The following is a 23,448-nucleotide window of genomic DNA, read 5'->3' on the forward strand; positions in this document are numbered from 1 at the left end:
TCCACTTTTCTCTCCTCCCATGGGATCCATGCAGCAACTCAGATTTGTTCTTGGATACATCATGTTAATGAGCATGGGCATGTGAGCTGCTTAGGGCTTCATGTAAAACCTTATGAGAAGGTTGAGAAAAATCTAGCATAGAAGATTTTGATCTGAGTTGACCATTGCAGACAGCAGTGTCTGGTGATCAGCTGGCTTTTGATTACATGGCAGTGTATGCTATTAATTATTTTGGGAGGTGGTGCAGTTAAGAAAAACATGTAACTTCATTTAATTTACAAGTAAGCACCTGTATTTTCCTCCAATATATTCTGGTGTTCATTATAGTGTAAGGGTCAATGTTTAATAATTTCTGCTTAATAAGACTTTGTCCGTGGTCAAAAATGTGGCCCACTGTTAGGTTTATTGGTACTGGAACACTTTTTTCAGCCCAAAAGATCTGTAGACAGTGTGGCTTAAGCCTATTGCATGCAGTGCTCTACAGCTTGATCTGCAAGGGTATATGGCCTTTCTTGTATTACAGACTAGTTGTCTCGATACAGATTTTCCTTGTTTTTTGGTTTGATGTCAGGATTCTGGATCCCATGCCTCATATTCAGTCTCTGTATCATTTCAGGAGGTGTAGTGGTTTAAGCCCAGCAGGTAACTCAGAACCACGCAGCCCCTCACTCACTTTCCCGCTTATTCCCTCTACCCTGATCCCGGAGGGATGAGGAGGAGAATCGAAAGAATGTAAATCCCACAGTTTGAGATAAGAACAGTCCGGTAACTAAGATACAATGCAAAACTACTACTGCCACCACCGATAATAAGAAGAAAAAGGGGGGAAAAAGGGGAGAGAATGTAAAACTAAAATGGGAAAAGGAAAAAGAAATCAACATGAGTGATGCACAAAACAATTGCTCACTACCCGCCAGCAAATACCCAGCCTGACCTGAGCAGCAGTCTGGGCCTTCCGGGTAACTCCCACCAGTTTCTATACTGGGCATGATGTGCTGTGGTATGGAATACCCCTTTGGCTGATTTGGGTCAGGTGTCCTGTCTCTGCTTCCTCCTGGCTTCTTGTGCACCTCCTCACTGACAGAGCATGAAAGACTGAGAAGTCCTTGATCAGATGAAGCATTACTTAGCAACAACTAAAACATTGGTGTGTTATCAGCATTGTTCTCAGACTGAAATCGAAAACACAGTACTGCACCGAGCTACTGGGAAGGAGAAAAATAACTGTTAGAGCCGAACCCAGGACAGTAGCCACCCCGTATGCCAAAACCCTTCAAGTCGTGTTCATATACCACATTTTTTTCGATATACCATGGCTTTATGTCTCTCTCTCTATATATATATTTATATGTATACACACACACATATATACATACACACACACACAAAGAGAGAGATATCATTCCTTAATCCATAGACCATCCCTATGAAGTTTGCCTAGTTCATTCAGCCCATGATGTGAGGCTCCATAAGTTGTAACAGTCTTTGAGGGCAGGAGAGATGGTGTGTAATGTTGGACTGTTGCCTGCTGACATAACTGCTGAACTCATCTGGTCACTGCTGAGCTCGCCTGGTTTCCTCAAAGTTCGTTCTTTGTTGTGGTGATGATTGGAGGGAAGTCAGGGTCAGCCAGTGGCTGACCTGAGGAGAGTTCTGGTAGACTCCTGTTGTTGCTGCTGGCTTTTCACATGACTTTATTAGAATCATAGAATAGTTAGGGTTGGAAAAGACCTTAAGATAATCTAGTTCTAACCCCTCTGCCATGGGCAGGGCCACCTCACACTAAACCATGTCACCCAAGGCTCTGTCCAACCTGGCCTTGAACACTGCCAGGGATGGAGCATTCACAACTTCTCTGGGCAACCCATTCCGGTGCCTCACCACCCTTACAGTCAAGAACTTCTTCCTTATATCCTATCTAAACTTCCCCTGTTTAAGTTTGAACCCATTATCCCTTGTCCTATCACTACAGTCCCTAATGAAGAGTCCCTCCCCAGCATCCTTATAGGCCCCCTTCAGATACTGGAAGGCTGCTATGAGGTCTCCATGCAGCCTTCTCTTCTCCAGGCTGAACAGCCCAAACTTTCTCAGCCTGTCTTCATATGGGAGTTGCTCCAGTTCCCTGATCACCCTTGTGGCCCTCTTCTGGACTTGGTCCAACAGTTCCATGTCCTTTTTATGTTGAGGACACTGGAACTGTACACAGTACTCAAGGGGGGGTCTCACAAGAGCAGAGTAGAGGGGCAGGATCATCTCCTTTAATCTGCTTTTGATCCATTCACCCTTATGTTGCCTATCTAAATCCATGTGAGCCACTTCATTTTTAGCAGCTTTATCCACTTGTTGGTTGTTCTGGTGTTCCTCAGTGGCCTGACTCTTGGGTACAGGAGCATCTACTTGGTGTACATTACCACCACACCAGGTTCTGTACCTGGGCAGCGGTATCTTGCCACAGTGCAGCAGCAAGGTGGGTTTACCTCTGTGTTGCCAGTTGCTCTGCTGCCATTGCTTCAACCACCCCCACAGGGCATTTGCCACCATCCATGAGTCAGTGTAAAGTACTAGCTGTTTTTCTCTTCCAGCAAGAAGGCTTTCACCTCTGAAAACTGACTCAGTTTACACTCTCCTTCATCATTCCTATTTTGAACATTCCAAAATCTGCCCTCTGGCCTGTCCATGATGACTTCTAGGATTCCTGGACAATTGGGATTTCCTGTTCTAGCTCCTTGTGTAATTAGTGCAGCCCACTTATTCCATGTAGCATCGGTTGCATGGCATGTAGAGGAGATCCTGCCTTTGAATATCCAGCCCAGTGTGTGCAGCGGGGGTGCCAGGCGGAGCTGTGCCTTCAGTGCCAGTCACTTCTGAAGCAGCTCGAACCCCTTCATAGCCTGCCAGAATTTCTTTTTCAGTGTGTCGTGGTTTAAACCCAGTCAGGTAACTCGTTAACTCACACCCCCCCCCCCCTTCTTTCCCTCCCCCTACTCCCGGAGGGACGGAGAGGAGAATCGAAAAGAATGCAACTCCCACGGGTTGAGATAAGAACAGTTTAGTAACTAAGGTATAACACAGATCACTACTGCTACCACCAATGATAATAATGATAAAGGAATTAACAAGGGAAGAGAATACAACACCTCAGCACCAGCTGACCGATAACTCGCCCCCCTCAGCCTGACCAAGCACCCACCCATACCTCCTCCAACCCTGCAGTCTCCCAGCCCTTCCGGCTAACTCCCACTTACATCCTGGGCATGACGTGCTGTGGTATGGAATACCTCTTTGGTCAGTTTGGGTCAGGTGTCCTGTCTCTGCTTCCTCCCGCCTTCCCCTCCTCCCTGGCAGAGCATGAGGCTCACAAAGTCCTTGGCCAAACGAAAACATCGCTATCAGCTCTGTTCCCAAGCTGAAAGTCAAAACACTGCACTGCACCAGCTACCAAGAAGGAGAAACATAACTGCTACTGCTGAACCCAGGACATTATCCAACCCTTATTCCATACCATTCACGTCATGCTCAGATCCCACGTTTTCAATATGCCATCACTCTTATCTCAGTGCACTCTTATCTTAGTGCACGGACCAGTCCCTATAAAGCTGCTGTGTCCATCTGGTCCATGATGTCAGGCTCCATCTCTTGTAACAGTCTTCCAGAGCAGGACTGTGTGCAGTGTTCACACTCATGAATAACCTGGGCAATAATGTCCATTGCTAAGTCCACCCCTCGATCATGAGTCCATCTCTGTGTTGCATCTCTGCCCTGATGGCCTGAAGTGCCATGGGCCCACCAGGCTTAAAATAATTCACTGTCCCCTTTAGCAGTTTCTGCAGCTTGCTGCTGGGGACTCCATACAGCTGCCTTCCATCTCCGACGCTTCCAAAGCACTGGAGGGGCCCAGTGGACTAGATACTTGCCCATACTGTCCCACACACCCTGCCACTCATGACTGTCCAGCCTTGGGGAAAATCTCTTGGTCCCCCTGCATTGTCGTCTAACCCCAGACAAGACCCAAACCTGACTCTGCTTAACTTTTGAGATCAGACAAAATGGTTGTGGGTAAAACACAGTCTGTGTGTGTGCCAACATGCTGATCCCCATCACAATCAGCAGGCAGGTCCCAAGGATACCCAAAGGCCATTCAAAACCTTCAGAACTCTCAAACGATGCTGCTGTACTTGTCACTGGGGCTGGTGTAGCTGCTGTGCTTGCCGGCTCTCCCACCGCCAGCTTCTCTTTTCCTGAGTCCAGCTCTTCCTCCTCTGCCTTGCTTGGAAATGCTGCGTGGTCTCCTGCATCCTCCTGGGGCTCGGCAGGCGGCTTCCGGGGGATGCTCTCGGCCGTCGCGGGGCTCGGCTCCTCCGTGGGGCTCGGCTCTTCCGCGGGGCTCGGCTCCTCCGCCGCCTTCTCCCGCTGCTCGGCAGCCGCCTCCTTCCTCTCCTCGACCGCCCCGACCTCCTCCACCGGCATCCGTCCCCTCGCGGCCTCCGGCCCCGCTCCCGCCGCCGCTTGGTCCCCGGGGCCGCTCTCCCGGGCCGCTTCGGCTGCCGCCAGCTCCCGGGGCCGCTCCCCCTCGGCTCCCCGCAGCCTCACGAAGATGGAGAGTAGGGTGAGGGCCAGGACGGTGAAGAGCAGCCTGACGGCCAGGTACAAGTCCATGGCCACGTCCGTCCCGCCCTGCTGCTGGAGCCCGCCCGTATTACAAGCCATTGCCATAAAGCACAGTGAGACAAGAACCTTAGCCCAGGCCCCACACTTGATAAACACTAACACAGCGAATACCGGCTCTAAGTAAGTTACAACATTCTGAAGCTGTGAGATCAACAAGAACAACTCTGAGAGCCAATAAATCAGCATTGTGATGAATGACTATTAATCTGGTCAGATCTGTTGTTATCTCAACCCTTCGTGCCCCACGTTGGGCGCCAAAAAGAACTGTCGTGGTTTAAACCCAGTCAGGTAACTCGTTAACTCACCCCCCCCCCCTTCTTTCCCTCCCCCTACTCCCGGAGGGACGGAAAGGAAAATCGAAAAGAGTGCAACTCCCACGGGTTGAGATAAGAACAGTTTAGTAACTAAGGTATAACACAGATCACTACTGCTACCACCAATGATAATAATGATAAAGGAAATAACAAGGGAAGAGAATACAACACCTCAGCACCAGCTGACCGATAACTCGCCCCCCTCAGCCCGACCAAGCACCGACCCATACCTCCTCCAACCCTGCAGTCTCCCAGCCCTTCCGGCTAACTCCCACTTACATCCTGGGCATGACGTGCTGTGGTATGGAATACCTCTTTGGTCAGTTTGTGTCAGGTGTCCTGTCTCTGCTTCCTCCCGCCTTCCCCTCCTCCCTGGCAGAGCGTGAGGCTCACAAAGTCCTTGGCCAAACCAAAACATCGCTATCAGCTCTGTTCCCAAGCTGAAAGTCAAAACACTGCACTGCACCAGCTACCAAGAAGGAGAAACATGACTGCTACTGCTGAACCCAGGACACAGTGGAAGTATAGCTGGCCTCAGGTACTCTGTAACCCTGACTTCAAAAGCCAAGGGGTCGACCTCGAGTCTCCCCTGAAGCTTATTGCCAGAGGCTCCAGGTAGGACCATTCTCCCCGGCTGCAGTGTAGAGCAGATTTTTCATATCTGTCCCTGTCCGGACTGGTCCAAGGGCTACTGCATGAACTATCTCTCATTTAATTTGTTCAAAGGCTTGTTGTTGCTCAGGGCCCCATGTGAAATTATTCTTCTTCCAGGTCACCTGATAGAGAGGGCTTACAATCAAACTGTAATTTGGGATGTGCATTCTCCAGAGCCCCACAACACCTAAGAAAGCTTGTGTTTTTTTCTTATTGGCTGGTGGAGGCATTGCTGTTATCTTGTTGATCACATCTATGGGGATCTAGTGATGTGTGTCTTGTCATTCCCCAAAATTGAATCTCCTGTGCAGGTCCCTTGACCTTTCTCTTCTTGATGCAAAACAGGCTTTCAGCAGGATTTGGATTATTTTCTTACCTTTCTCAAAAACATCTTCCGCTGTATTGCCCCACACAATGATGTCATCAATGTATTGCAAGTGTTCTGGAGTTTGCCCCTGTTCCAGTACAGTCTGGATCAGTCCATGGCAGATGGTAGGGCTGTGTTTCCACCCCTGGGTCTTTTGGTTCCAAGTGTACTGGATGCCACTCCATGTAAAAGCGAACTGTAGCCTGTGCACCAGTATCTACAAGAGCCTTATACTTCTGTGGGACTGATGTGCCAGGCCACCTGATCCACACAGTCCAGTAAACCTGATTGTCCTTCCCCCTGGCTTGAGGCAGGGCTTCTCTAATAGCTATCATTAGGTTCTCTACTTACATCTTGTAGAAAGAAATTAGAATTCCTTGTCCATGGGAGTTGAAATAAAATCAGCTCTTCCACTCTGTCTTTGAAGCTGCTCACCAAAGATTGGAGCAGCACCTTTCTTGGGAGGAGCATCATTGACCGTTTTTTTTCCTTTTCATTCACACACCCATTCTTCCAGAACCGAGGTAGGTTTTCCATCCCCTGTTCTCATGTCTTCTCTGTGATCATGCAGGTAAAACCGTATGGTGGCCCATGGTGTGTACCTCCTATATCTTCCATTTCAGGCAATAGTGTACCTTCTGTTAATAGCCGATATGTGGGTCTGTACATTTGGGGAGCTGGATAGATCATCTCTCTATTGTTTGAACTCCTGGGACAGTTTTTCCACAGTTGAAATGATGGAAGGGATGGCTTTGTCTTCAAACTCTCAGAGCTGATGACTCGCTTCATCCAATTTTGGTGCTGCTGCCTCCCTCTAGCTTATTCTTGACAATGAGTTGGCACATGTTGATGTTGCACTCTGTGTAAATTTCCACCTATTGGGTTGTGTACATCCAACTTTTTCTGGATCTACAGATGCATTCCTGGTCTCTGGCCTATGGTAGAACATCTCTAGAATGGCTGATTCCTTTAGGGACTGGAGGCCTTTTTCATTTGTGGTCTACTTGCCTGGGTGACACAGAACATCGTCCTTGTATGGAAACCTTTTCTTCACAGCTCTTGAGAGCTGCCTTCAGGGGTTGAGGCTTCATTTCTGTTTTGCACTCGCTTTATCAGTGCATCTTTCCTATCAAGTGATCCCAGCTGCTTGGCTTCCCTACCTTCTAGTTTGTGAATGTTGGCCCTGTTTTCCCAGCATTGGAGCATCCAGGTGATGATGTGCTCATTTGCAAGATGGCTGAAATGTTTGCGTATATTCTGCAGCTCAATCAAGGACAGGGATCGAGAAGTTACGTCTTCTTCTGATTTCTGTACTAATTCCTCTTGTTCAGATGTCACCCCCTCTGGTATGCACATTGGGTCTTCATCTCCCTTCACTACCCGAGTTGCTCTTCATGGCTCTTGTTTACTTTTCCCCTTGCTTATAGGGGCAACTGATATTGGCACAGGTTGGTCCTTTGGTTTAGCTGCAGTGTCTGTCACTGGGGTTAGAGTGGGGTCAGTGTCTGTCAGGGTTTGAGTAGCTGCTGTGTCTATTGCTTTGCCATCAGATCCAGAGACTTCTTTTTCCTGCTCCTTGCAGAACACAGTTCTGTAGGCATAGGGGAAACCCCAGCATGTTGCAGTGACTTGTCCCTCTTTGCTATTGCCAGAACGACAGCACGCTTAAACAAAGTGTTCTGCTAATTTTTGGGGGTTCCACATTTTGTTCAGGAGTGTTAAGTTCCAAAGCACTGGTTAAGTGCTTGCCACTCATGACTGTCCAGCCTCGGGGAAGATCTCTTGGTGGTCCTCTTAGATCCTTATTTAATTTTAGAGAAGACCCGATCCTGACCCTGCTTAGCTTCTCAGATCAGATGCTATTGGGCGTTCTCAGGGTGGCATGGCCGTGGGTAATGCACATGTAGTATATGCAGCAACGTGCTGATTCCCAGCAAAAGAAGCAGGCAGGTTTCAAGGGCTTTAAGATGATATTCAAACCCTTTAGAAATCTCAAATGCTGCTGTAAATAGCCTGGTGGGAGAGCGGAGGGTGTGAGGGAATGTCTCCTTCATAGGTTGACCCTCGGGGAAGGGGGGGGGGGGGAAGATGTGTAATTGCTAAAAGTTCCCATTACATTCTTCCTGAAGTATAGAGGTGATGACCACGCTGAGAATGCATACCAGAGCAGTTTCATGATCAACGATTCTATTCTGTTACAAGTCACTGCCCTGGAGTACAGCGAAAAGAGAACTTTAGCCTGGGCCCCAAAGCAGATAAACACTAAACCAGCAAATATTGGCTGTAAGCAAGGTGTGACATGCTGAAACCCTGATACCAAGTACCACAGCTCCGAGAGCTAATAAATCAACACTGTGATGAGTGGCTATTAATCCGAAACAGTGAATGCTTATCACAAATATGATTAGACACACTCTGGTCAGATCTGTCGTTATCTCAACCCTTAGTGCCCCGTGTTGTCTATCGCAAAGGACTGTTGTGGTTTAAGCCCAGCTGGTAACTCAGCATCACACAGCCACTCAATCACTCCCCCCCTTTTTCCCTCATCTCCCCCTGCTACCAGAGGGATGGAGAATAGAATCAAAAGAATGTAAATCTCACTGGTTGAGAGCAACAGTCCAATAATTAAGGTACTATACAAAACTACTACTACTACCACTAATAATAATAAGGAAAAAAACAAGGGGAGAGAACATAAAACTAAAGGGGGGAAAGAAAAAGAAAACAATGGACAGAAGTGATGCACAGTGCAATTGCTCACCACCTGCTGACCAATACTCAGCCTGACCTGAGCAGCGATCTGGGACTTCTGTATAACTTCTCTTAGTTTATATACTGGGCATGATGTGCTGGGGTATGGAATACCCCTTTGGCTAGTTTGGCTAAAGTGTCCTGTCTCTGCTTCCTCCTGGCTTCCCCTGCCCCTTCTCACTGGCAGAGCCTGAGACTGAGAAGTCCTTGATCAGATGAAGCATTACTTAGCAACAACTAAAAACATCAGTGTGTTATAAGTATTGTTCTCCGATTAAAGTCAAAATGCAGCACTGCACCAGCTACTAAGAAGGAGAAAAATAACTGTTAGAGCTGAACCCATGACAGGAGGGTACTCTCAAGGGGTGAACTTAATGTCTTTGCAAACTTAATTTGTCCACTTGAGAGCATGGTGATTTGCTTGTCCAACTTTGTTGTGTGTTCTAAGTGGTTAACCCTTCTGCAGAGACAAATCAAATGAGCTGACTGACTCAGCTGCATACAGAACAGAGCAGTTGTGTCCCATGTCTGCAGTTTGTCCACTTTTGCTCAATTATTTAATCTTTCTCTTAGGTTTGTTATCCTAGCACTACAATGGAAAGTGTGTCAGGTACTGGGGGAAAATGGGAGGCAAGAGGATTGGTTTGTTTTTCAGTTGTCAACTAATGTATTTGCACTGGCACAGAATGCCACAATTGCTTCTGACCACCTCAAGCTGTCACAGTTTTACAGCTTACGTGCTAAAAGGAAAAGCAGGTCGCCCTGTTTATTTTGCCTCCTGAATGTCTGAGTATTTGGTTTGGGATTCAGGAAGATGGCACAGTGTAACTATGTCAGCTTCTTTCAGGCCAGCCCTGCTTGAGAGAATGCCAGTAATGGAGAAAGTCACCATAAATGGCCCTACTGAGATTGTACAGTCCAACGGAGAGACAGAGTCAGCGGGACTAGAAACCAAATCTCCACCCTCTGGATTGCAGCCTCTTAGCCAGGTAATGGAAACTGATCTCAGATTAGTTTCCACAGCTGTCGTGGTTTAAACCCAGTCAGGTAACTTGTTCACTCACTCCCAGTGAGTGGTGCTGAGCTGAAAACAATCCAGGTCCGTGTCCCCCCCCCACCGGGGTTCTCCCCCACTCCCGGAGGAACGGGGAGGAGGATCGAAAGAGTGCAACTCCCACGGGTTGAGACAAGAACAGTCCAGCAACCAATGTACAACACAAATCACCACCGCTACTATCAACTACAACAATGATAAGGGAAAATAACAAGGGAAGAGAATACGATACCACCGGCCAAGAAGACGAGTTCCACCCGGAAGCCCCGTGTCCTTCCGGGTAACTCCCAGTCACCCCCCACCCCGGCCATGACGTGCTGTGGTATGGAATACCTCCCTGGCTAGCCCGAGTCAGGCGCCCCATCTCTGCTTCCTCCTGGCTTCCCCTCCTCCCTGGCAGAGCATGAGCCTCACAAAGTCCTTGGTCAGGGTAAACATCACTTAACAACAACTGAAAACATCGACTTCACCAACACTGTTCTCAGGCTGGAAGTCAAAACACAGCACTGCACCAGCTAGCACAAAAGAAAAAAAAAAACCATGACTGCTACTGCTGAACCCAGGACATTATCCACCCCTTATTCCATACCATTCACGTCGTGCTCAGATCCCACATTTTCAATACACCATCGCTCTCCCATATATATACATCCATATACATACAGAAAAAGAGGAAAAGATCATTTTCTTAGTGCATGGACCAATCCCTATAATGCTCCCGAGTCCATTCGGTCCATGATGTTCAAAGTTCATTCTCTGTTGGGATGATGGCTGGAGGGAAGTCAGGGCCAGTCTCTGGTGACCTGGAGACATCTAGTTGATGGGCTATAAAAGCATTACACAGCAGGCAACGTCATACAATTGAGTTCACTGGCTGTTTTCCCCTAAAATCAAATCCCCTTGAGGTATACATCGGACTTCCCCATCTTCCTGCATTACCCACCAAGTATATACAGGTCCCTGAGCAAAAGCAATCCCATGAGTGGGTTTGCCTTTACCTGAAGCAGGAATTACCCAGACTGTCTTCCCCAGCAAATTCTTCATATGCACCACGGGAACATTGTCCCCCTCTACAATATGTAAAAGATCTGACTGGGCTGGGCCAGCCCTGTTGGCAGATCCTCTGGTGTTGACCAACCAGGTGGCCTTTGGTAAGTGTGTATCCCAATGCTTGAAAGTTCCCCCACCCATTGCTCTCAGTGTAGTTTTTAACAGCCCATTGTACCGTTCAATTTTCCCAGAGGCTGGTGCATGGTAGGGGATGTGATATACCCACTTAATGCCATGCTCTTTGGCCCAAATATCTATAAGGTTATTTCGGAAATGAGTCCCATTGTCTGACTCAATTCTCTCTGGGGTGCCGTGTTGCCACAAAATCTGTTTCTCAAGGCCCAGGATAGTGTTCCGTGCAGTGGCATGGGGCACAGCGTATGTTTCCAGCCACCCGGTGGTTGCTTCCACCATGGTAAGCACATGGCGCTTGCCTTGGCGGGTTGGTGGCAGTGTGATATAGTCAATCTGCCAGGCCTCCCCATATTTATACTTCAACCATCGTCCTCCATACCAAAGAGGCTTTAACCGCTTGGCTTGTTTAATTGCAGCACATGTTTCACACTCATGAATAACCTGGGCAATAGTGTCCATTGTTAAGTCCACCCCTCGATCACGGGCCCACCTGTATGTTGCATCTCTGCCCTGATGGCCTGAAGTGTCATGGGCCCACCGGGCCAAAAATAATTCACCTTTATGTTGCCAATCTAAGTCCATCTGAGCCACTTCAATCTTAGCAGCTTTATCCACTTGTTGGTTGTTCTGGTGTTCCTCAGTGGCCCGACTCTTGGGTACATGGGCATCTACATGATGTACCTTCACCACCAGGTTCTGCACCCGGGCAGCAATATCTTTCCACAGTGCAGCAGCCCAGATGGGTTTACCTCTGCGTTGCCAGTTGCTCTGCTTCCATTGCTTCAACCACCCCCACAGGGCATTTGCCACCATCCATGAGTCAGTATAAAGTACTGGCCACTTTTCTCGTTCAGCAATGTCCAGGGCCAGCTGGTTGGCTTTCACCTCGGCAAATTGACTCGATTCACCCTCTCCGTCAGCAGTTTCAGCAACTTGTCGTCCAGGACTCCATACAGCTGCCTTCCATCTCCGATGCTTTCCCACAATACGGCAAGAGCCATCAGTAAACAAGGCATACTGCTTTTCACTTTCTGACAGTTTATTATATGGTGGGGCCTCTTCAGCGCGCACCACCTCCTCCTTTGGTGACATTCCAAAATCTTTGCCCTCTGGCCAGTCCATGATGACTTCTAGAATGCCTGGATGACTGAGATTTCCTATTCGAGTTCGTTGTGTAATTAGTGCAGCCCATTTACTCCATGTAGCATCAGTTGCATGATGTGTAGAGGAGACCCTGCCTTTGAACATCCAGCCCAGCACGGGCAACCGGGGTGCCAGAAGGAGCTGTGCTTCAGTGCCAATCACTTCCGAAGCAGCTCGAACCCCTTCATAGGCTGCCAGTATCTCTTTCTCAGTTGGGGTATAGCTGGCCTCAGATCCTTTATATCCCCGACTCCAAAAGCCGAGGGGTCGACCTCGAGTCTCCCCTGGAGCTTTCTGCCAGAGGCTCCAGGTAGGACCGTTCTCCCCAGCTGCAGTGTACAGCACATTTTTTACATCTGGTCCGGTCCGGACTGGTCCAAGGGCTACTGCATGAACTATCTCGCGTTTAATTTTCTCAAAGGCTTGTTGGGGCTCAGGGCCCCATTTAAAATCATTTTTCTTCCGGGTCACATGATAGAGAGGGCTTACAATCGAACTGTAATTTGGGATGTGCATTCTCCAGAACCCCACTGCACCCAAGAAAGCTTGCGTTTCTTTCTTATTAGTTGGTGGAGACATTGCTGTTATCTTGTTGATCACATCTGTGGGGATCTGTCTACGTCCATCTTGCCATTTTATTCCCAAAAATTGAATCTCCTGTGCAGGTCCCTTGACCTTACTCCGTTTTATGGCAAAACCGGCTTTCAGCAGGATTTGGATTATTTTCCTCCCTTTGTCAAAGACTTCTTCCGCTGTATCGCCCCACACAATAATGTCATCAATGTATTGCACGTGTTGTGGAGCTTGCCCCTGTTCCAGTGCAGTCTGGATCAGTCCGTGGCAAATAGTAGGGCTGTGTTTCCACCCCTGGGGCCGTCGGTTCCAAGTGAACTGGACACCTCTCCAAGTAAAAGCAAACTGTGGCCTGCACTCTGCTGCCAAAGGAATGGAGAAAAATGCATTGGCAATATCAATTGTGGCATACCACTTGGCTGCCTTTGACTCTAGTTCATATTGAAGTTCTAGCATGTCCAGTACGGCAGCACTCAATGGTGGTGTGACTTCATTCAGGCCACGATAGTCTACTGTTAGTCTCCATTCTCCATTAGATTTTCGCACTGGCCATATGGGGCTATTAAAGGGTGAGCGGGTCCTGCTGATCACCCCCTGACTCTCCAGTCTACGGATCAGCTGATGGATGGGAATCAGGGAGTCTCGGTTGGTGCGATATTGCCGCCGGTGCACTGTTGTGGTCGCAATTGGCACTTGTTGTTCTTCAACTTTCAGCAACCCCACAGCAGAGGGATCTTCTGAGAGACCAGGCAAGGTGGACAGCTGCTCAATTTCCTCAGTCTCCAAAGCAGCAATACCAAAAGCCCACCGGTACCCTTTTGGGTCTTTGAAGTACCCTCTCTTGAGGAAGTCTATGCCGAGGATGCATGGAGCCTCTGGACCAGTCACAATAGTGTGCTTTTGCCACTCCCTCCCAGTCAGGCTGATTTCAGCCTCCAGCACAGTCAACTCTTGGGATCCTCCTGTTACTCCAGAAATATAGATGGGTTCCACCCCTTGACAGCTTGATGGCATCAGGGTACACTGTGCACCGCTATCTACTAGAGCCTTATACTTCTGTGGGACTGATGTGCCAGGCCATCTGATCCACACAGTCCAGTAAATCCGATTGTCCCCTACCTCCACCTGGCTGGAGGCAGGGCCCCTCTAATGGTCGTCACAGCTTTGGACACTTAAGTCGTGGTGAAAGGGATTATTCTTCACAGGAGCTGGAGTAAAATCAGCTCTTCCACTCCATCTGGGAAACTGCTCACCAGAGACTGAAGCCGTAGCTCTCATGGGACGATCAGTCTTGGCCCTTGCTCCCCTCTTCAGTTCACTCACCCGTTCCTCCAAAGCTGAAGTAGGTTTTCCATCCCACTTTGTCATGTCTTCTCCGTGATCCAGCAGGTAAAACCATAGGGTACCCCGTGGCGTATACCTCCTGTATCTCCTCTCTCGAAAAATAGGACACCTTTTGTTAATAGCTGAGACGTGTGTTGGTACACGTGAGGAGCTGGATAAATCAGATAGATTGTCCCTCAATTGTTTGAGGTCCTGGGACAGTTTTTCCACACCTGAGATGATGGAAGGGGTGAGGTTGTCTTCGAACTCTCGGAGTTTATGAACCATTTCATCCACTGTTAGTGGTACTATGTCATTCCAGGTTACTGTTGCCAATGAATGGGCATATGATGACGGTGCATTCCGTGTAAGTTTTCGCCACATGGGTCGTGTACATTCAACTTCATCTGGATCTATAGGTGTATCCCCGTTATTCGGCTTGATGTGATAGAGCATCTCTCCGATGGCCGATTCCCTCAGAGACTGGATGCCTTTGTCTGTAGTAGTCCACTTGGCCGAACGACTCGTAACATCGTCCTTGTACGGAAACCTTTCTTTCACAGCTGCCAAGAGCCGCCTCCAAAGGCTGGGGGACGTTTTCTCTCTTGCAATTGCTTTGTCAATTCCCCCTTCTCTAGCAAGTGATCCCAGCTGCTTGGCTTCTGTACCTTCTAGTTCGTGACCATCGGCCCCATTGTCCCAGCATCGGAGTAACCAGGTGATGATGTGCTCCCCTGGTTGACGGGTAAAATCTTTTCGCATATTCCGCAGCTCGGTTGAGGTCCGAGGTCGAGAAGTTACCTCTTCTTCTTCGTCATGTGATGATGACTCCTGATCAGATTCTGGACCGGGTGGTGAATTCATTGGTTCTTCATCTCGCTTCACCCTTTTTGCCTCCTTTTTGCTTGTTCTCTTGCGTACAGGGGCAACCGATATTGGTACGAATTGGTCCTCTGGTTTGGCTGCAGTGATTATCACTGTGGTTTGAGTAGCAACTGTACTTGTTGCTGGGGGTGGTGTAGCTACCGTGCTTGGAGCTGGGGTAACCACGCTGTCTGTTGCAGTTGAAGTTTGAGCAGCTGCTGTACTTGCCGCTGGGGTAGCTGCGCTGTTCATTGCAGCCAAAGTTTGAGTAGCGACTGTTGCTTTGCCCTCAGATCCGTCGACATTCTTTTCCTTTTGAAGGTGCTGGATAGTGTTGAACAAGGCCCTGTAAGCATAGGCCAAGCCCCAGCACATTGCCGTGATTTGTCCATCTCTGGTATGGCCAGAATGACCACACACCTCATTTAAGTGTTTTACTAATTCTTCTGGATTTTGCAGTTGTTCGGTAGTGAAATTCCAAAGTACTGGAGGGGCCCACTGACCTAGATACTTGCCCATACTATCCCACACACCCTGCCACTCATGGTTGTCCAGCCTCAGGGAAAATCTCTCGGTCCTCCTACATTGTCGTTTGACCCCAGACAAGACCCAAAGCTGACTCTGCTTGAAATCAGTAGTGGGCAAAACACACTCTGTATGCGTGTTAGCATGGTGATTCCCATCACCATCAGCAAACAAGTCTCAACAGCATTAAAATGCCATTCAAAAAATTCAAAACTCTCAAATGTAAATGGTCTGGGGGGACGACTGGGAGGATAAAAGAATGTCTCCTTCACAGGTTGAGCACCTGAGAAGGAGAAAAAAGATGTGTAATTGCTAAGCACCTCCATCATATACCTCCCAAAGTATAAAGGTGGTGACCACACTGGGAACATGAGCCAGATCAGTTTCATGATCAATGATTCTATTGTATTACAAGTCATTACCATAAAGTACAATGGGACAAAAACCTTAGCCCAAGCCCCACACTTGAAAAACACTAATACAGCAAATACCGGATGGACGTAAGATATGATATACTGAAACTGAGATCAAGAGGAACAACCTTGAGAGCCAATAAATCAGCATTGTGACGAGTGACTATCAATCCAGTCAGATCTGTTCTTATCTCAACCCCTCGTGCCCCACGTTGGGCGCCAAAAAGAACCGTTGTGGTTTAAACCCAGTCAGGTAACTTGTTCACTCACTCCCAGTGAGTGGTGCCGAGCTGACAACAATCGAGGTCCGTGTCCCCCCCCCCACCGGGGTTCTCCCCCACTCCCAGAGGAACGGGGAGGAGGATCGAAAGGTTGCAACTCCCACGGGTTGAGACAAGAACAGTCCAGCAACCAATTTACAACACAAATCACCACCGCTGCTATCAACTACAACAATGATAAGGGAAAATAACAAGGGAAGAGAATACGATACCACCGGCCAAGAAGACGAGTTCCACCCGGAAGCCCCGTGTCCTTCCGGGTAACTTCCAGTCACCCCCCACCCCGGCCATGACGTGCTGTGGTATGGAATACCTCCCTGGCTAGCCCGAGTCAGGCACCCCATCTCTGCTTCCTCCTGGCTTCCCCTCCTCCCTGGCAGAGCATGAGCCTCACAAAGTCCTTGGTCAGGGTAAACATCACTTAGCAACAACTGAAAACATCGGCTTCACCAACACTGTTCTCAGGCTGGAAGTCAAAACACAGCACTGCACCAGCTAGCACAAAGGAAAAAAAAAACATGACTGCTACTGCTGAACCCAGGACAACTGCCTATCAGACCATTTTACTAACCACTGCCAACAGTAAGCTTGAGACAGTCTCCCTCCTTCTTCTCTATCTCTTTGCTTGTTCTGGCATGGTGATGGCTGCATCATCTCTACTCTGATGACTCTAGTGTCAAGAACAGGTGTGTGGGAGTGATTACTGTGGGAAGGGCAAGAGCAGGGTGAGGTAAAGCCATATATCTCCCAACCTGTCTTGGTGTGCACAAACTTAGTCCTTCACTATCTCTGTGGTCCCCAGAGCATGAAAACTGGATCTCTTCTGGGGCATGGGACCATAGACAAACTAAGAACCTCTCTGACTGGCCAGCAGCTGTGTTGGTCTTCAATCCAAGAGCAAGTAGAATCCATTCCATTTGTAAGGGAAAGCAGCAGGAAGCTGAATATGTAACTATTACATCTACTCTCTTATTAGGCAAATGATTTATTGGACCTGTTGGGGGGAAGTGATATAACACCTGTAATCCCCACTGCACCTACAAGCAAGCCAGATTCTACCGGTGGGGAGCTCCTTGACCTCCTGGGAGACCTCAACCTGACAGGTGAGCAGGCTGCATCTCTTAAAAGTCTGTGTTCTCAGTCCTGGGGTGGGATGAGCTGGCTTGTTCACTTTCTACAAAATCCTAGACTTCATGCTTATTTTTACCAAGGTCCATAATAGCATACAAGTGGGAGTCAGGGAATGAAGTCACAGGTTGACTCTGTGTGATTAGCTGGTGAGACTTGAGCATTTTCACACTCCAGCTTGGGAATGCTGTGAGCCTTTCCAGGGAGGACAGGGAGATGTGAGGAATGAATTCCATCTGAATGCCTCCTAGCTCAAGAGGAGCCAGTCCTTATTAGTGAAAGCAGAAAAGGGGAGGATGTCAGCACAGATGATTTGTAGAGCTTCATGTAAAGGAATATGATATGCAGCAGTCTTTGGAGAAGGAGTAATTACTATTCATGACAGCTAATTAATAATCCTTCAATGTTTCTTGTAGGTTCTCCAGTATCTGCCTCTGTGCCCCAGATAGCACAGCCTCCGTTCCTGCTTGATGGACTTCCAGCACAGCCTCTCTTCAGTGATATTGCTGCAGGTTAGGGACATGTAAATCCTTAGCCTAAGGTGACACAGCAGCCAACTAAAAGAGTAAACAAGGGCTAGTAAAAAAAGGGGGGGATTTGGAAGTGTGGCACAGACACTGGAGCCAGGAGGAGGGGGTGTGTTTTATTTTCAGAAGAGTTCATGTCTGGGGTAAAGTAAATGCACTCTATGATGTTGGGAATTATCTCCAGATTCTGGAGATTCATGGATTCCATGCTGGTTTGTTCTCTACAGGAATCCCCTCAATTACTGCGTACAACAAGAACGGGATGAAGATTGACTTCACCTTTGAGAGGTCAAACACCAACCCTAGTGTCACTGTAATCACAATACAGGCCTCCAACAGCACAGAGCTGGATATGACAGATTTTGTTTTCCAAGCTGCAGTACCAAAGGTAGAGCCACTTAGGGCAACTACAGGGATAGGTTGAGGGCCAGCTGCAAATACTTCCTGATTGGTGCTTTCATGTAGACAGAAATTGGCAAGGTAAACAAGGATAAAAGCTGTTAATAGTTTCTCCTAGTGCTCAGTTTGGTCATCTCTAGTCTGAAAGTAAACGTTATATATGCAGTAGAACACTGATTCCTATCAGATTGGGCTACTTCTGCTTGGACAAAATCTTGTTTTAAAATCACCACTTCCTAGGAAAGTTGTTAAACCATATGCAGAAAAATGTTAAGTCAAAATAAAAGTGAAGGCACTAATCTTTCCCTTTATTCTTAGTTTCTAAGAAATATACCATGCTCTTTGCAGTTCTAAATACTTGGAAAAAAAAAATCCTTTGAAGCCCTTAGCTGCTTATAAAAGTTTAAATGAGTCCCCACATGATCAGTGATGGTCCTCCTTTAAGCAGTGAATCATCTCCCCTTGCACTTACCTGCAGCACAAAATATGGGAGACAGATATTGACTAGTTCATAGTAGAGCAGACCATTTAAGCAGGGTGTGATTAGACTGTTCTTCAAGTTTGGGAAAATAGATTCACTTCTGGGAGATTCACCTCTAGGAATTGGTAATGCTCTAATTGGGGTTGGTTTCATACCTGCCATAGGAGGGAATTGAGGAAAGAATGGACCTCCTGCGAAGTTGCAAATGTGAACAGTTTTGATTGTCATGGTTGACCCTCTTGGCCCTCTTGGTTGACCATGCAGCTGTTCACACACACACACACACTCACCCCCCCCAGCAGGGAGGAGAATCAAAAGAATGTAAATCCCACAGGTTGAGATAAGAACAGTCCAGTAGCTAAGGTATAACGCAAAATCACTACTGCTACCACCAGTAATAATGATGATAAGGGAAATAACAAGGGGAGAGAATATAAAATTAAAAAGGGAAGGGGGGGAAAAAAAACAATAAACACAAGTGATGCACAATATAATTGCTCACCACCCACCAACTGATACCCAGCCCGACCTGAGCAGTGATCTGGGCCTTCTGGGTAGCTTCCCTTAGTTTATATACTGGGCATGACATGCTGTCTTTGGCTGGTTTGGGTCAGGTGTCCTGTCTCTGCTTCCTCCTGGCTTCCTGTGACCTTCCTCACTGGCAGAGCCTGAGAATGAAAAGTCCTTGATCAGATTAAGCATTACTTAGCAACAACTAAAACATTGGTGTGTTATCAGCATTGTTCTCAGGCTAAAGCTGGAACACAGCACTTCATCAGCTACTGGGAAAGAGAAAAGTAACTGTTACAGCTGAACCCAGGGCACTTGTTCCTCTGTGTGTGACACTGGAAACAATGCATCTTTGCTATTTTGGTACACTACAGTAAGCCCTCACCCCATAGTATTTGTGCTACCTGGATCTTATTTATGTAGAAAGCAGGTGGACCAATGAATGTTTTGTTATTTACAGGTAGGGAATTGAAAGAACTGATTATTCAGAGCTGGGAATTGAACTCTTAATGTTTCCTTGCTTTCACTCAGTGCAAACAAATCACTTCATGTTCTTACGTGATTAAGCGTGAAATTGTTTTCTCTGCTCTTTCTTCAGACATTCCAGCTGCAGCTCCTGTCTCCCAGTAGCAGTGTCATCCCTGCATTTAATTCGGGGACCATCACACAGGTCATTAAAGTCCTGAATCCACAAAAGGTAATAGATTCCAGGAACAGTTATTAAAGATATTGTCTTGGAATTGGGCATTTAGTGGCAGTTAGTTAGGGATGCATCTCTGAGAGGTAGGGAGTGATGGTAGTGAATTATGTGTTTTTAATGGCAGCCATCTTGGTTAGGTTTAGGAAAAAGTTATGAAAAAGACATGAAGTACTGGGCACATGTTTGGCCTTCTATTGGGTTATACTGATAAAACAGATTCACAGCTTTGGTAGCTTCTTGAATTCATGAACGTCTTTTGCGTTGGAATGGTTGTTAAACAAGTTTTTAGATGGCCTTTCTAGAGGAGCTCAACCTGGTGTTTGTGTTGTAACAACGTTCATTCTTGCTGTCTGCAGTGGTGTTAGTTGAAATGTTTGATCCATAATCTTAACAAAATTGTCTGTTTCTCCAGTGGTGTTACTTGTTTTTAATGTGATTAGTGTATTTTTAAACAGCAGATGGAAAGAATCTTTAGGTGTGATTTAATCATAATTCCATTTGTTTTACAGCCTTCATAGATGGGCTTCAAGACTGGGATACAACAGACTTGAGGGGAGTGTGAGGGGTGGCCCACATGTCCTCCTTAAGAGGCTTTGCAAGTGTTCAGATAGCATCAGAAAGAAAAATAAAATTGTGATCACTTATTTCTTGCTTTGTGGAAAGCTCTTAAGATTTTCAATATCTTTAAGAACTTAAGACATCTTAAGTTTTTTGTAGGTCAACATTTATGTACTGTTGTAGATGCTAAGTGTTGCTGCTGGGCTGATGTGCAGATCAGAAAAATTCTCAAATCTCAGCCTAAGATTTTACTGAAATGGCTGGGTTTTAGTGCATAGCTTTTGTGGCTTCCATGCATCTCCCCTTATCTCTGTGTAGTGTACTCCCCTCTCCCTAAAAGGCAGAAGAATATTCTCTTTGTCTTTTATGCAACTGATAAGAATTTATTTGTGGTGCTGTAGAGAACCTTTCAAAGATCACCTTGAAAGTTATTTTCTGAATGTCAGAGAGTTTATGAGCTTTCCTGTAGGGTGGCAGAAGTCACAGTATATCCACCTTGGGTAGGACCCACAAGGTGAAGTACCCGCAGATAATGGGGTGCTTTCTTGTTGGAACACCAGAACACTTCAGAACACAGAGGTGCAAAATATTATTTTCCTACCCTCTTCTCTTGCCTACTCTTTTCTAACTCTTCCACTTCAGGCACATATGCATCTCTTACTGTCTTTTCAGTTGCTACTGCCTGAAAGTACAGCTTCGCAAGAGCCCTCTCCATGAGATAATGTATTTGCCTGGAATACTCCAGAGGAGGCAACTTTGGAATGTTGCTTTGCTACTTAGGAGGTAGCTGTCAGTATTGTAAAAAAAGTCTGTTCACCTGGACATGGACTGCTGGATCAAAAGTGATGGCCAGTTTTCCAAAGCAACACTAAATATAGCAAAAACTGCTATTGATCATATTGATCTATCAGTGATAAGGCATAGTTTCTTTATCCTAAGGCTGGTTGGAACAGTCATTGTCCTCCTTTCCTCCCTCTGCTGTCCCTTTTCCCCATACCTACAGGACAATATGAAAAAGAGACAGAAATAGCCAACTTTTTGCTTTTAGGGTTTTGGGGAAACAGGTTTTTTTGAGTGAGGAGAATAGGGAGCTTAACTGGAGCATGCTGTCCTATAGCTATTATTAAGGGCCACCTAGTATCTGGATGACAGCCAAATGACAAACTTCTGAGCTATTCCATCTTTAACAGCAGGAGGAAATATTCCTAGAGACTCTGTTTTCAGTCTTTCTTAGGTTATTTCCTTCACAGTGCTATGGAGCAAAGTTCCCAGACCACTGTTTTGAATGAACAGCTAGTATGGGAAATGACACCTTTCCCTGAAAGCCTGAGTGCAGAGCAGCAGAGTCTGGATCTGCCTCGTGCTTTCTTCCATTGTTAAGTGGGATTTTAAGGCAGCTATTTTTGTATTTAAGGACTTCAGTGCTTGTGAGAACAGGGCCAGTGCAGAGACAGATGTGGGTAGGAGCTGTGCTATAGCTTTTATGAGAGTTTGTACCTATCTGAGAACTACAGTGATCAATCAACATCCTGTCTGATTAAGCATTAATCTGCAGTGTCATAGCTTATCCTGCACATCCTTCCAGCAAGCTCTTGTGGTGAGGAAAGGTACATGTTTTGTATTCATGGGGTAAGGGAGGGAAGCTAGATGTAGGGGGATTCATTGATGTCATTAATGAAGACCTGAATTTGTTTTTTGTTTTGGTTTGTTTGTTTGTTTTGGTTTTTTTTTTCCTTTTCTCTTGTAGCAACAACTACGTATGCGGATCAAGTTGACATATAATCACAAGGGCTCAGCGATACAAGATCTAGCAGAAGTCAACAACTTCCCCCCTCAGTCTTGGCAGTGAGGCTCCATTCTTATTTTCACCCCACCCAATCAAAAGAACTCTGGGAAGAAGGTTGTGATCCTTGGCAATCCCCCAAACTGCACCATGGGCATGGGGAACAGATGAGACCTGCTGATGAGGAGGAATTTTCCTGAAGTGATGGCTGACTTTGAAGCATATCTGTTAAGACTAATCTCCTTTCCTCTGCTGATGAGGCTGGCGGCTTGTGGAGGCTACTGTGCATTCCCTCACACATGCATTCACAGCCAGAAGCAACATTCCCTTCTCCCCTTATCTCTGCCCCCTGCAAAGAAACACAGCCTGGTTGGAAGAGAAGTCTGGAATTTCTAGCAGGGAAACTTTCTTGTCTGCAGCAAGTGAACAGCTGCCCCTTCTTTCTGCTGTCTCTTTCCCCTGGGATGGGCAAGGCGTGTTGTCCTTCATTACTAGCTGGATTCCTTCAGGCACTTTCATCTGGGGCTCAGATTGGGGACTTGGGGAACACCAGGCTGCCCTGCCTCTTTATTCTTGTATCCCCTATGTCTGAAGGGACTGGGGACTGCTTATGGCCTATTCAATGCATTGTTGTATACACCCACCTCTTAGTTATGTGATACATATCAAGAGCAAGTTAGGCATCGGGAGTTCATCTGCAGACCTAAAACAGTGCAGGAAAAGAGGTGTTGGTGAGAGTTGATAAAATTGCTTTGGTGCTGTACTTGGGAATTAAGACCTTACACCTGAATTTTCTTTCTTTACATCAATAGCTACAGCCATGCAGATTCAGACAAGCGTTCCCAAAAAGTGTGGTGATGTATGAGATGTAGAGATCCAAGGAGCAGCTGTTTTTTTACCAAAGATGGTTTCAAAGCCTTTTTAACCCATTAGTTGCGATTTATGGGTAGAAAAGACATTCAGTTTTGTAGATCAGTCTTTGAGCAAGGGCTCTGTTCCTGCTGTGAGACTCATCAGAGACTGTGCTGCAAAGTTGCTCTTCCCAGTTATTCCAGACATTCTCTGCAATTTAATTTCCAGAACCTGTTGTAGACCCCCTGGATTCTGTTTGAGTTACTTCTGACTGGGATATTTGTGTTGTATCTGTAATATTGGCACTGAAATAAAGACCATGTGGTTTAAAGAGACCTTTTCCCATTTTGTTACTTAATTGATCTTTGTAGTTTGCTCCTTGTTCCCCTTTCAGA

At 46.8% G+C, this 23,448-nt stretch overlaps 1 protein-coding gene across 4 annotated transcripts in view; it reads left to right on the forward strand.

The window, feature by feature from the left end:
- Positions 1-23,388, forward strand: part of LOC133283326 (AP-1 complex subunit gamma-1-like) — a 101,713-nt gene extending 78,325 nt beyond the window's left edge. For all 4 annotated transcript variants that reach the window (XM_061480013.1, XM_061480015.1, XM_061480016.1 and 1 more), the window contains 6 exons: positions 9,602-9,743; positions 17,092-17,218; positions 17,660-17,755; positions 17,998-18,158; positions 19,759-19,857; positions 22,166-23,388. In XM_061480013.1, the coding sequence (XP_061335997.1) occupies positions 9,602-9,743; positions 17,092-17,218; positions 17,660-17,755; positions 17,998-18,158; positions 19,759-19,857; positions 22,166-22,267 (727 nt within the window). In that variant the 3' untranslated portion in view covers positions 22,268-23,388. The remainder of the gene's footprint in view (positions 1-9,601; positions 9,744-17,091; positions 17,219-17,659; positions 17,756-17,997; positions 18,159-19,758; positions 19,858-22,165) is intronic.
- Positions 23,389-23,448: the final 60 nt, after the last annotated feature.

Source organism: Pezoporus flaviventris, unplaced genomic scaffold (assembly GCF_033815535.1).
Source record: "Pezoporus flaviventris isolate CSIRO_AGI_PZ_B2104156 unplaced genomic scaffold, CSIRO_AGI_Pfla_v1 ptg000164l, whole genome shotgun sequence".
In the NCBI taxonomy this organism is placed as follows: Eukaryota; Metazoa; Chordata; class Aves; order Psittaciformes; family Psittacidae; genus Pezoporus; species Pezoporus flaviventris.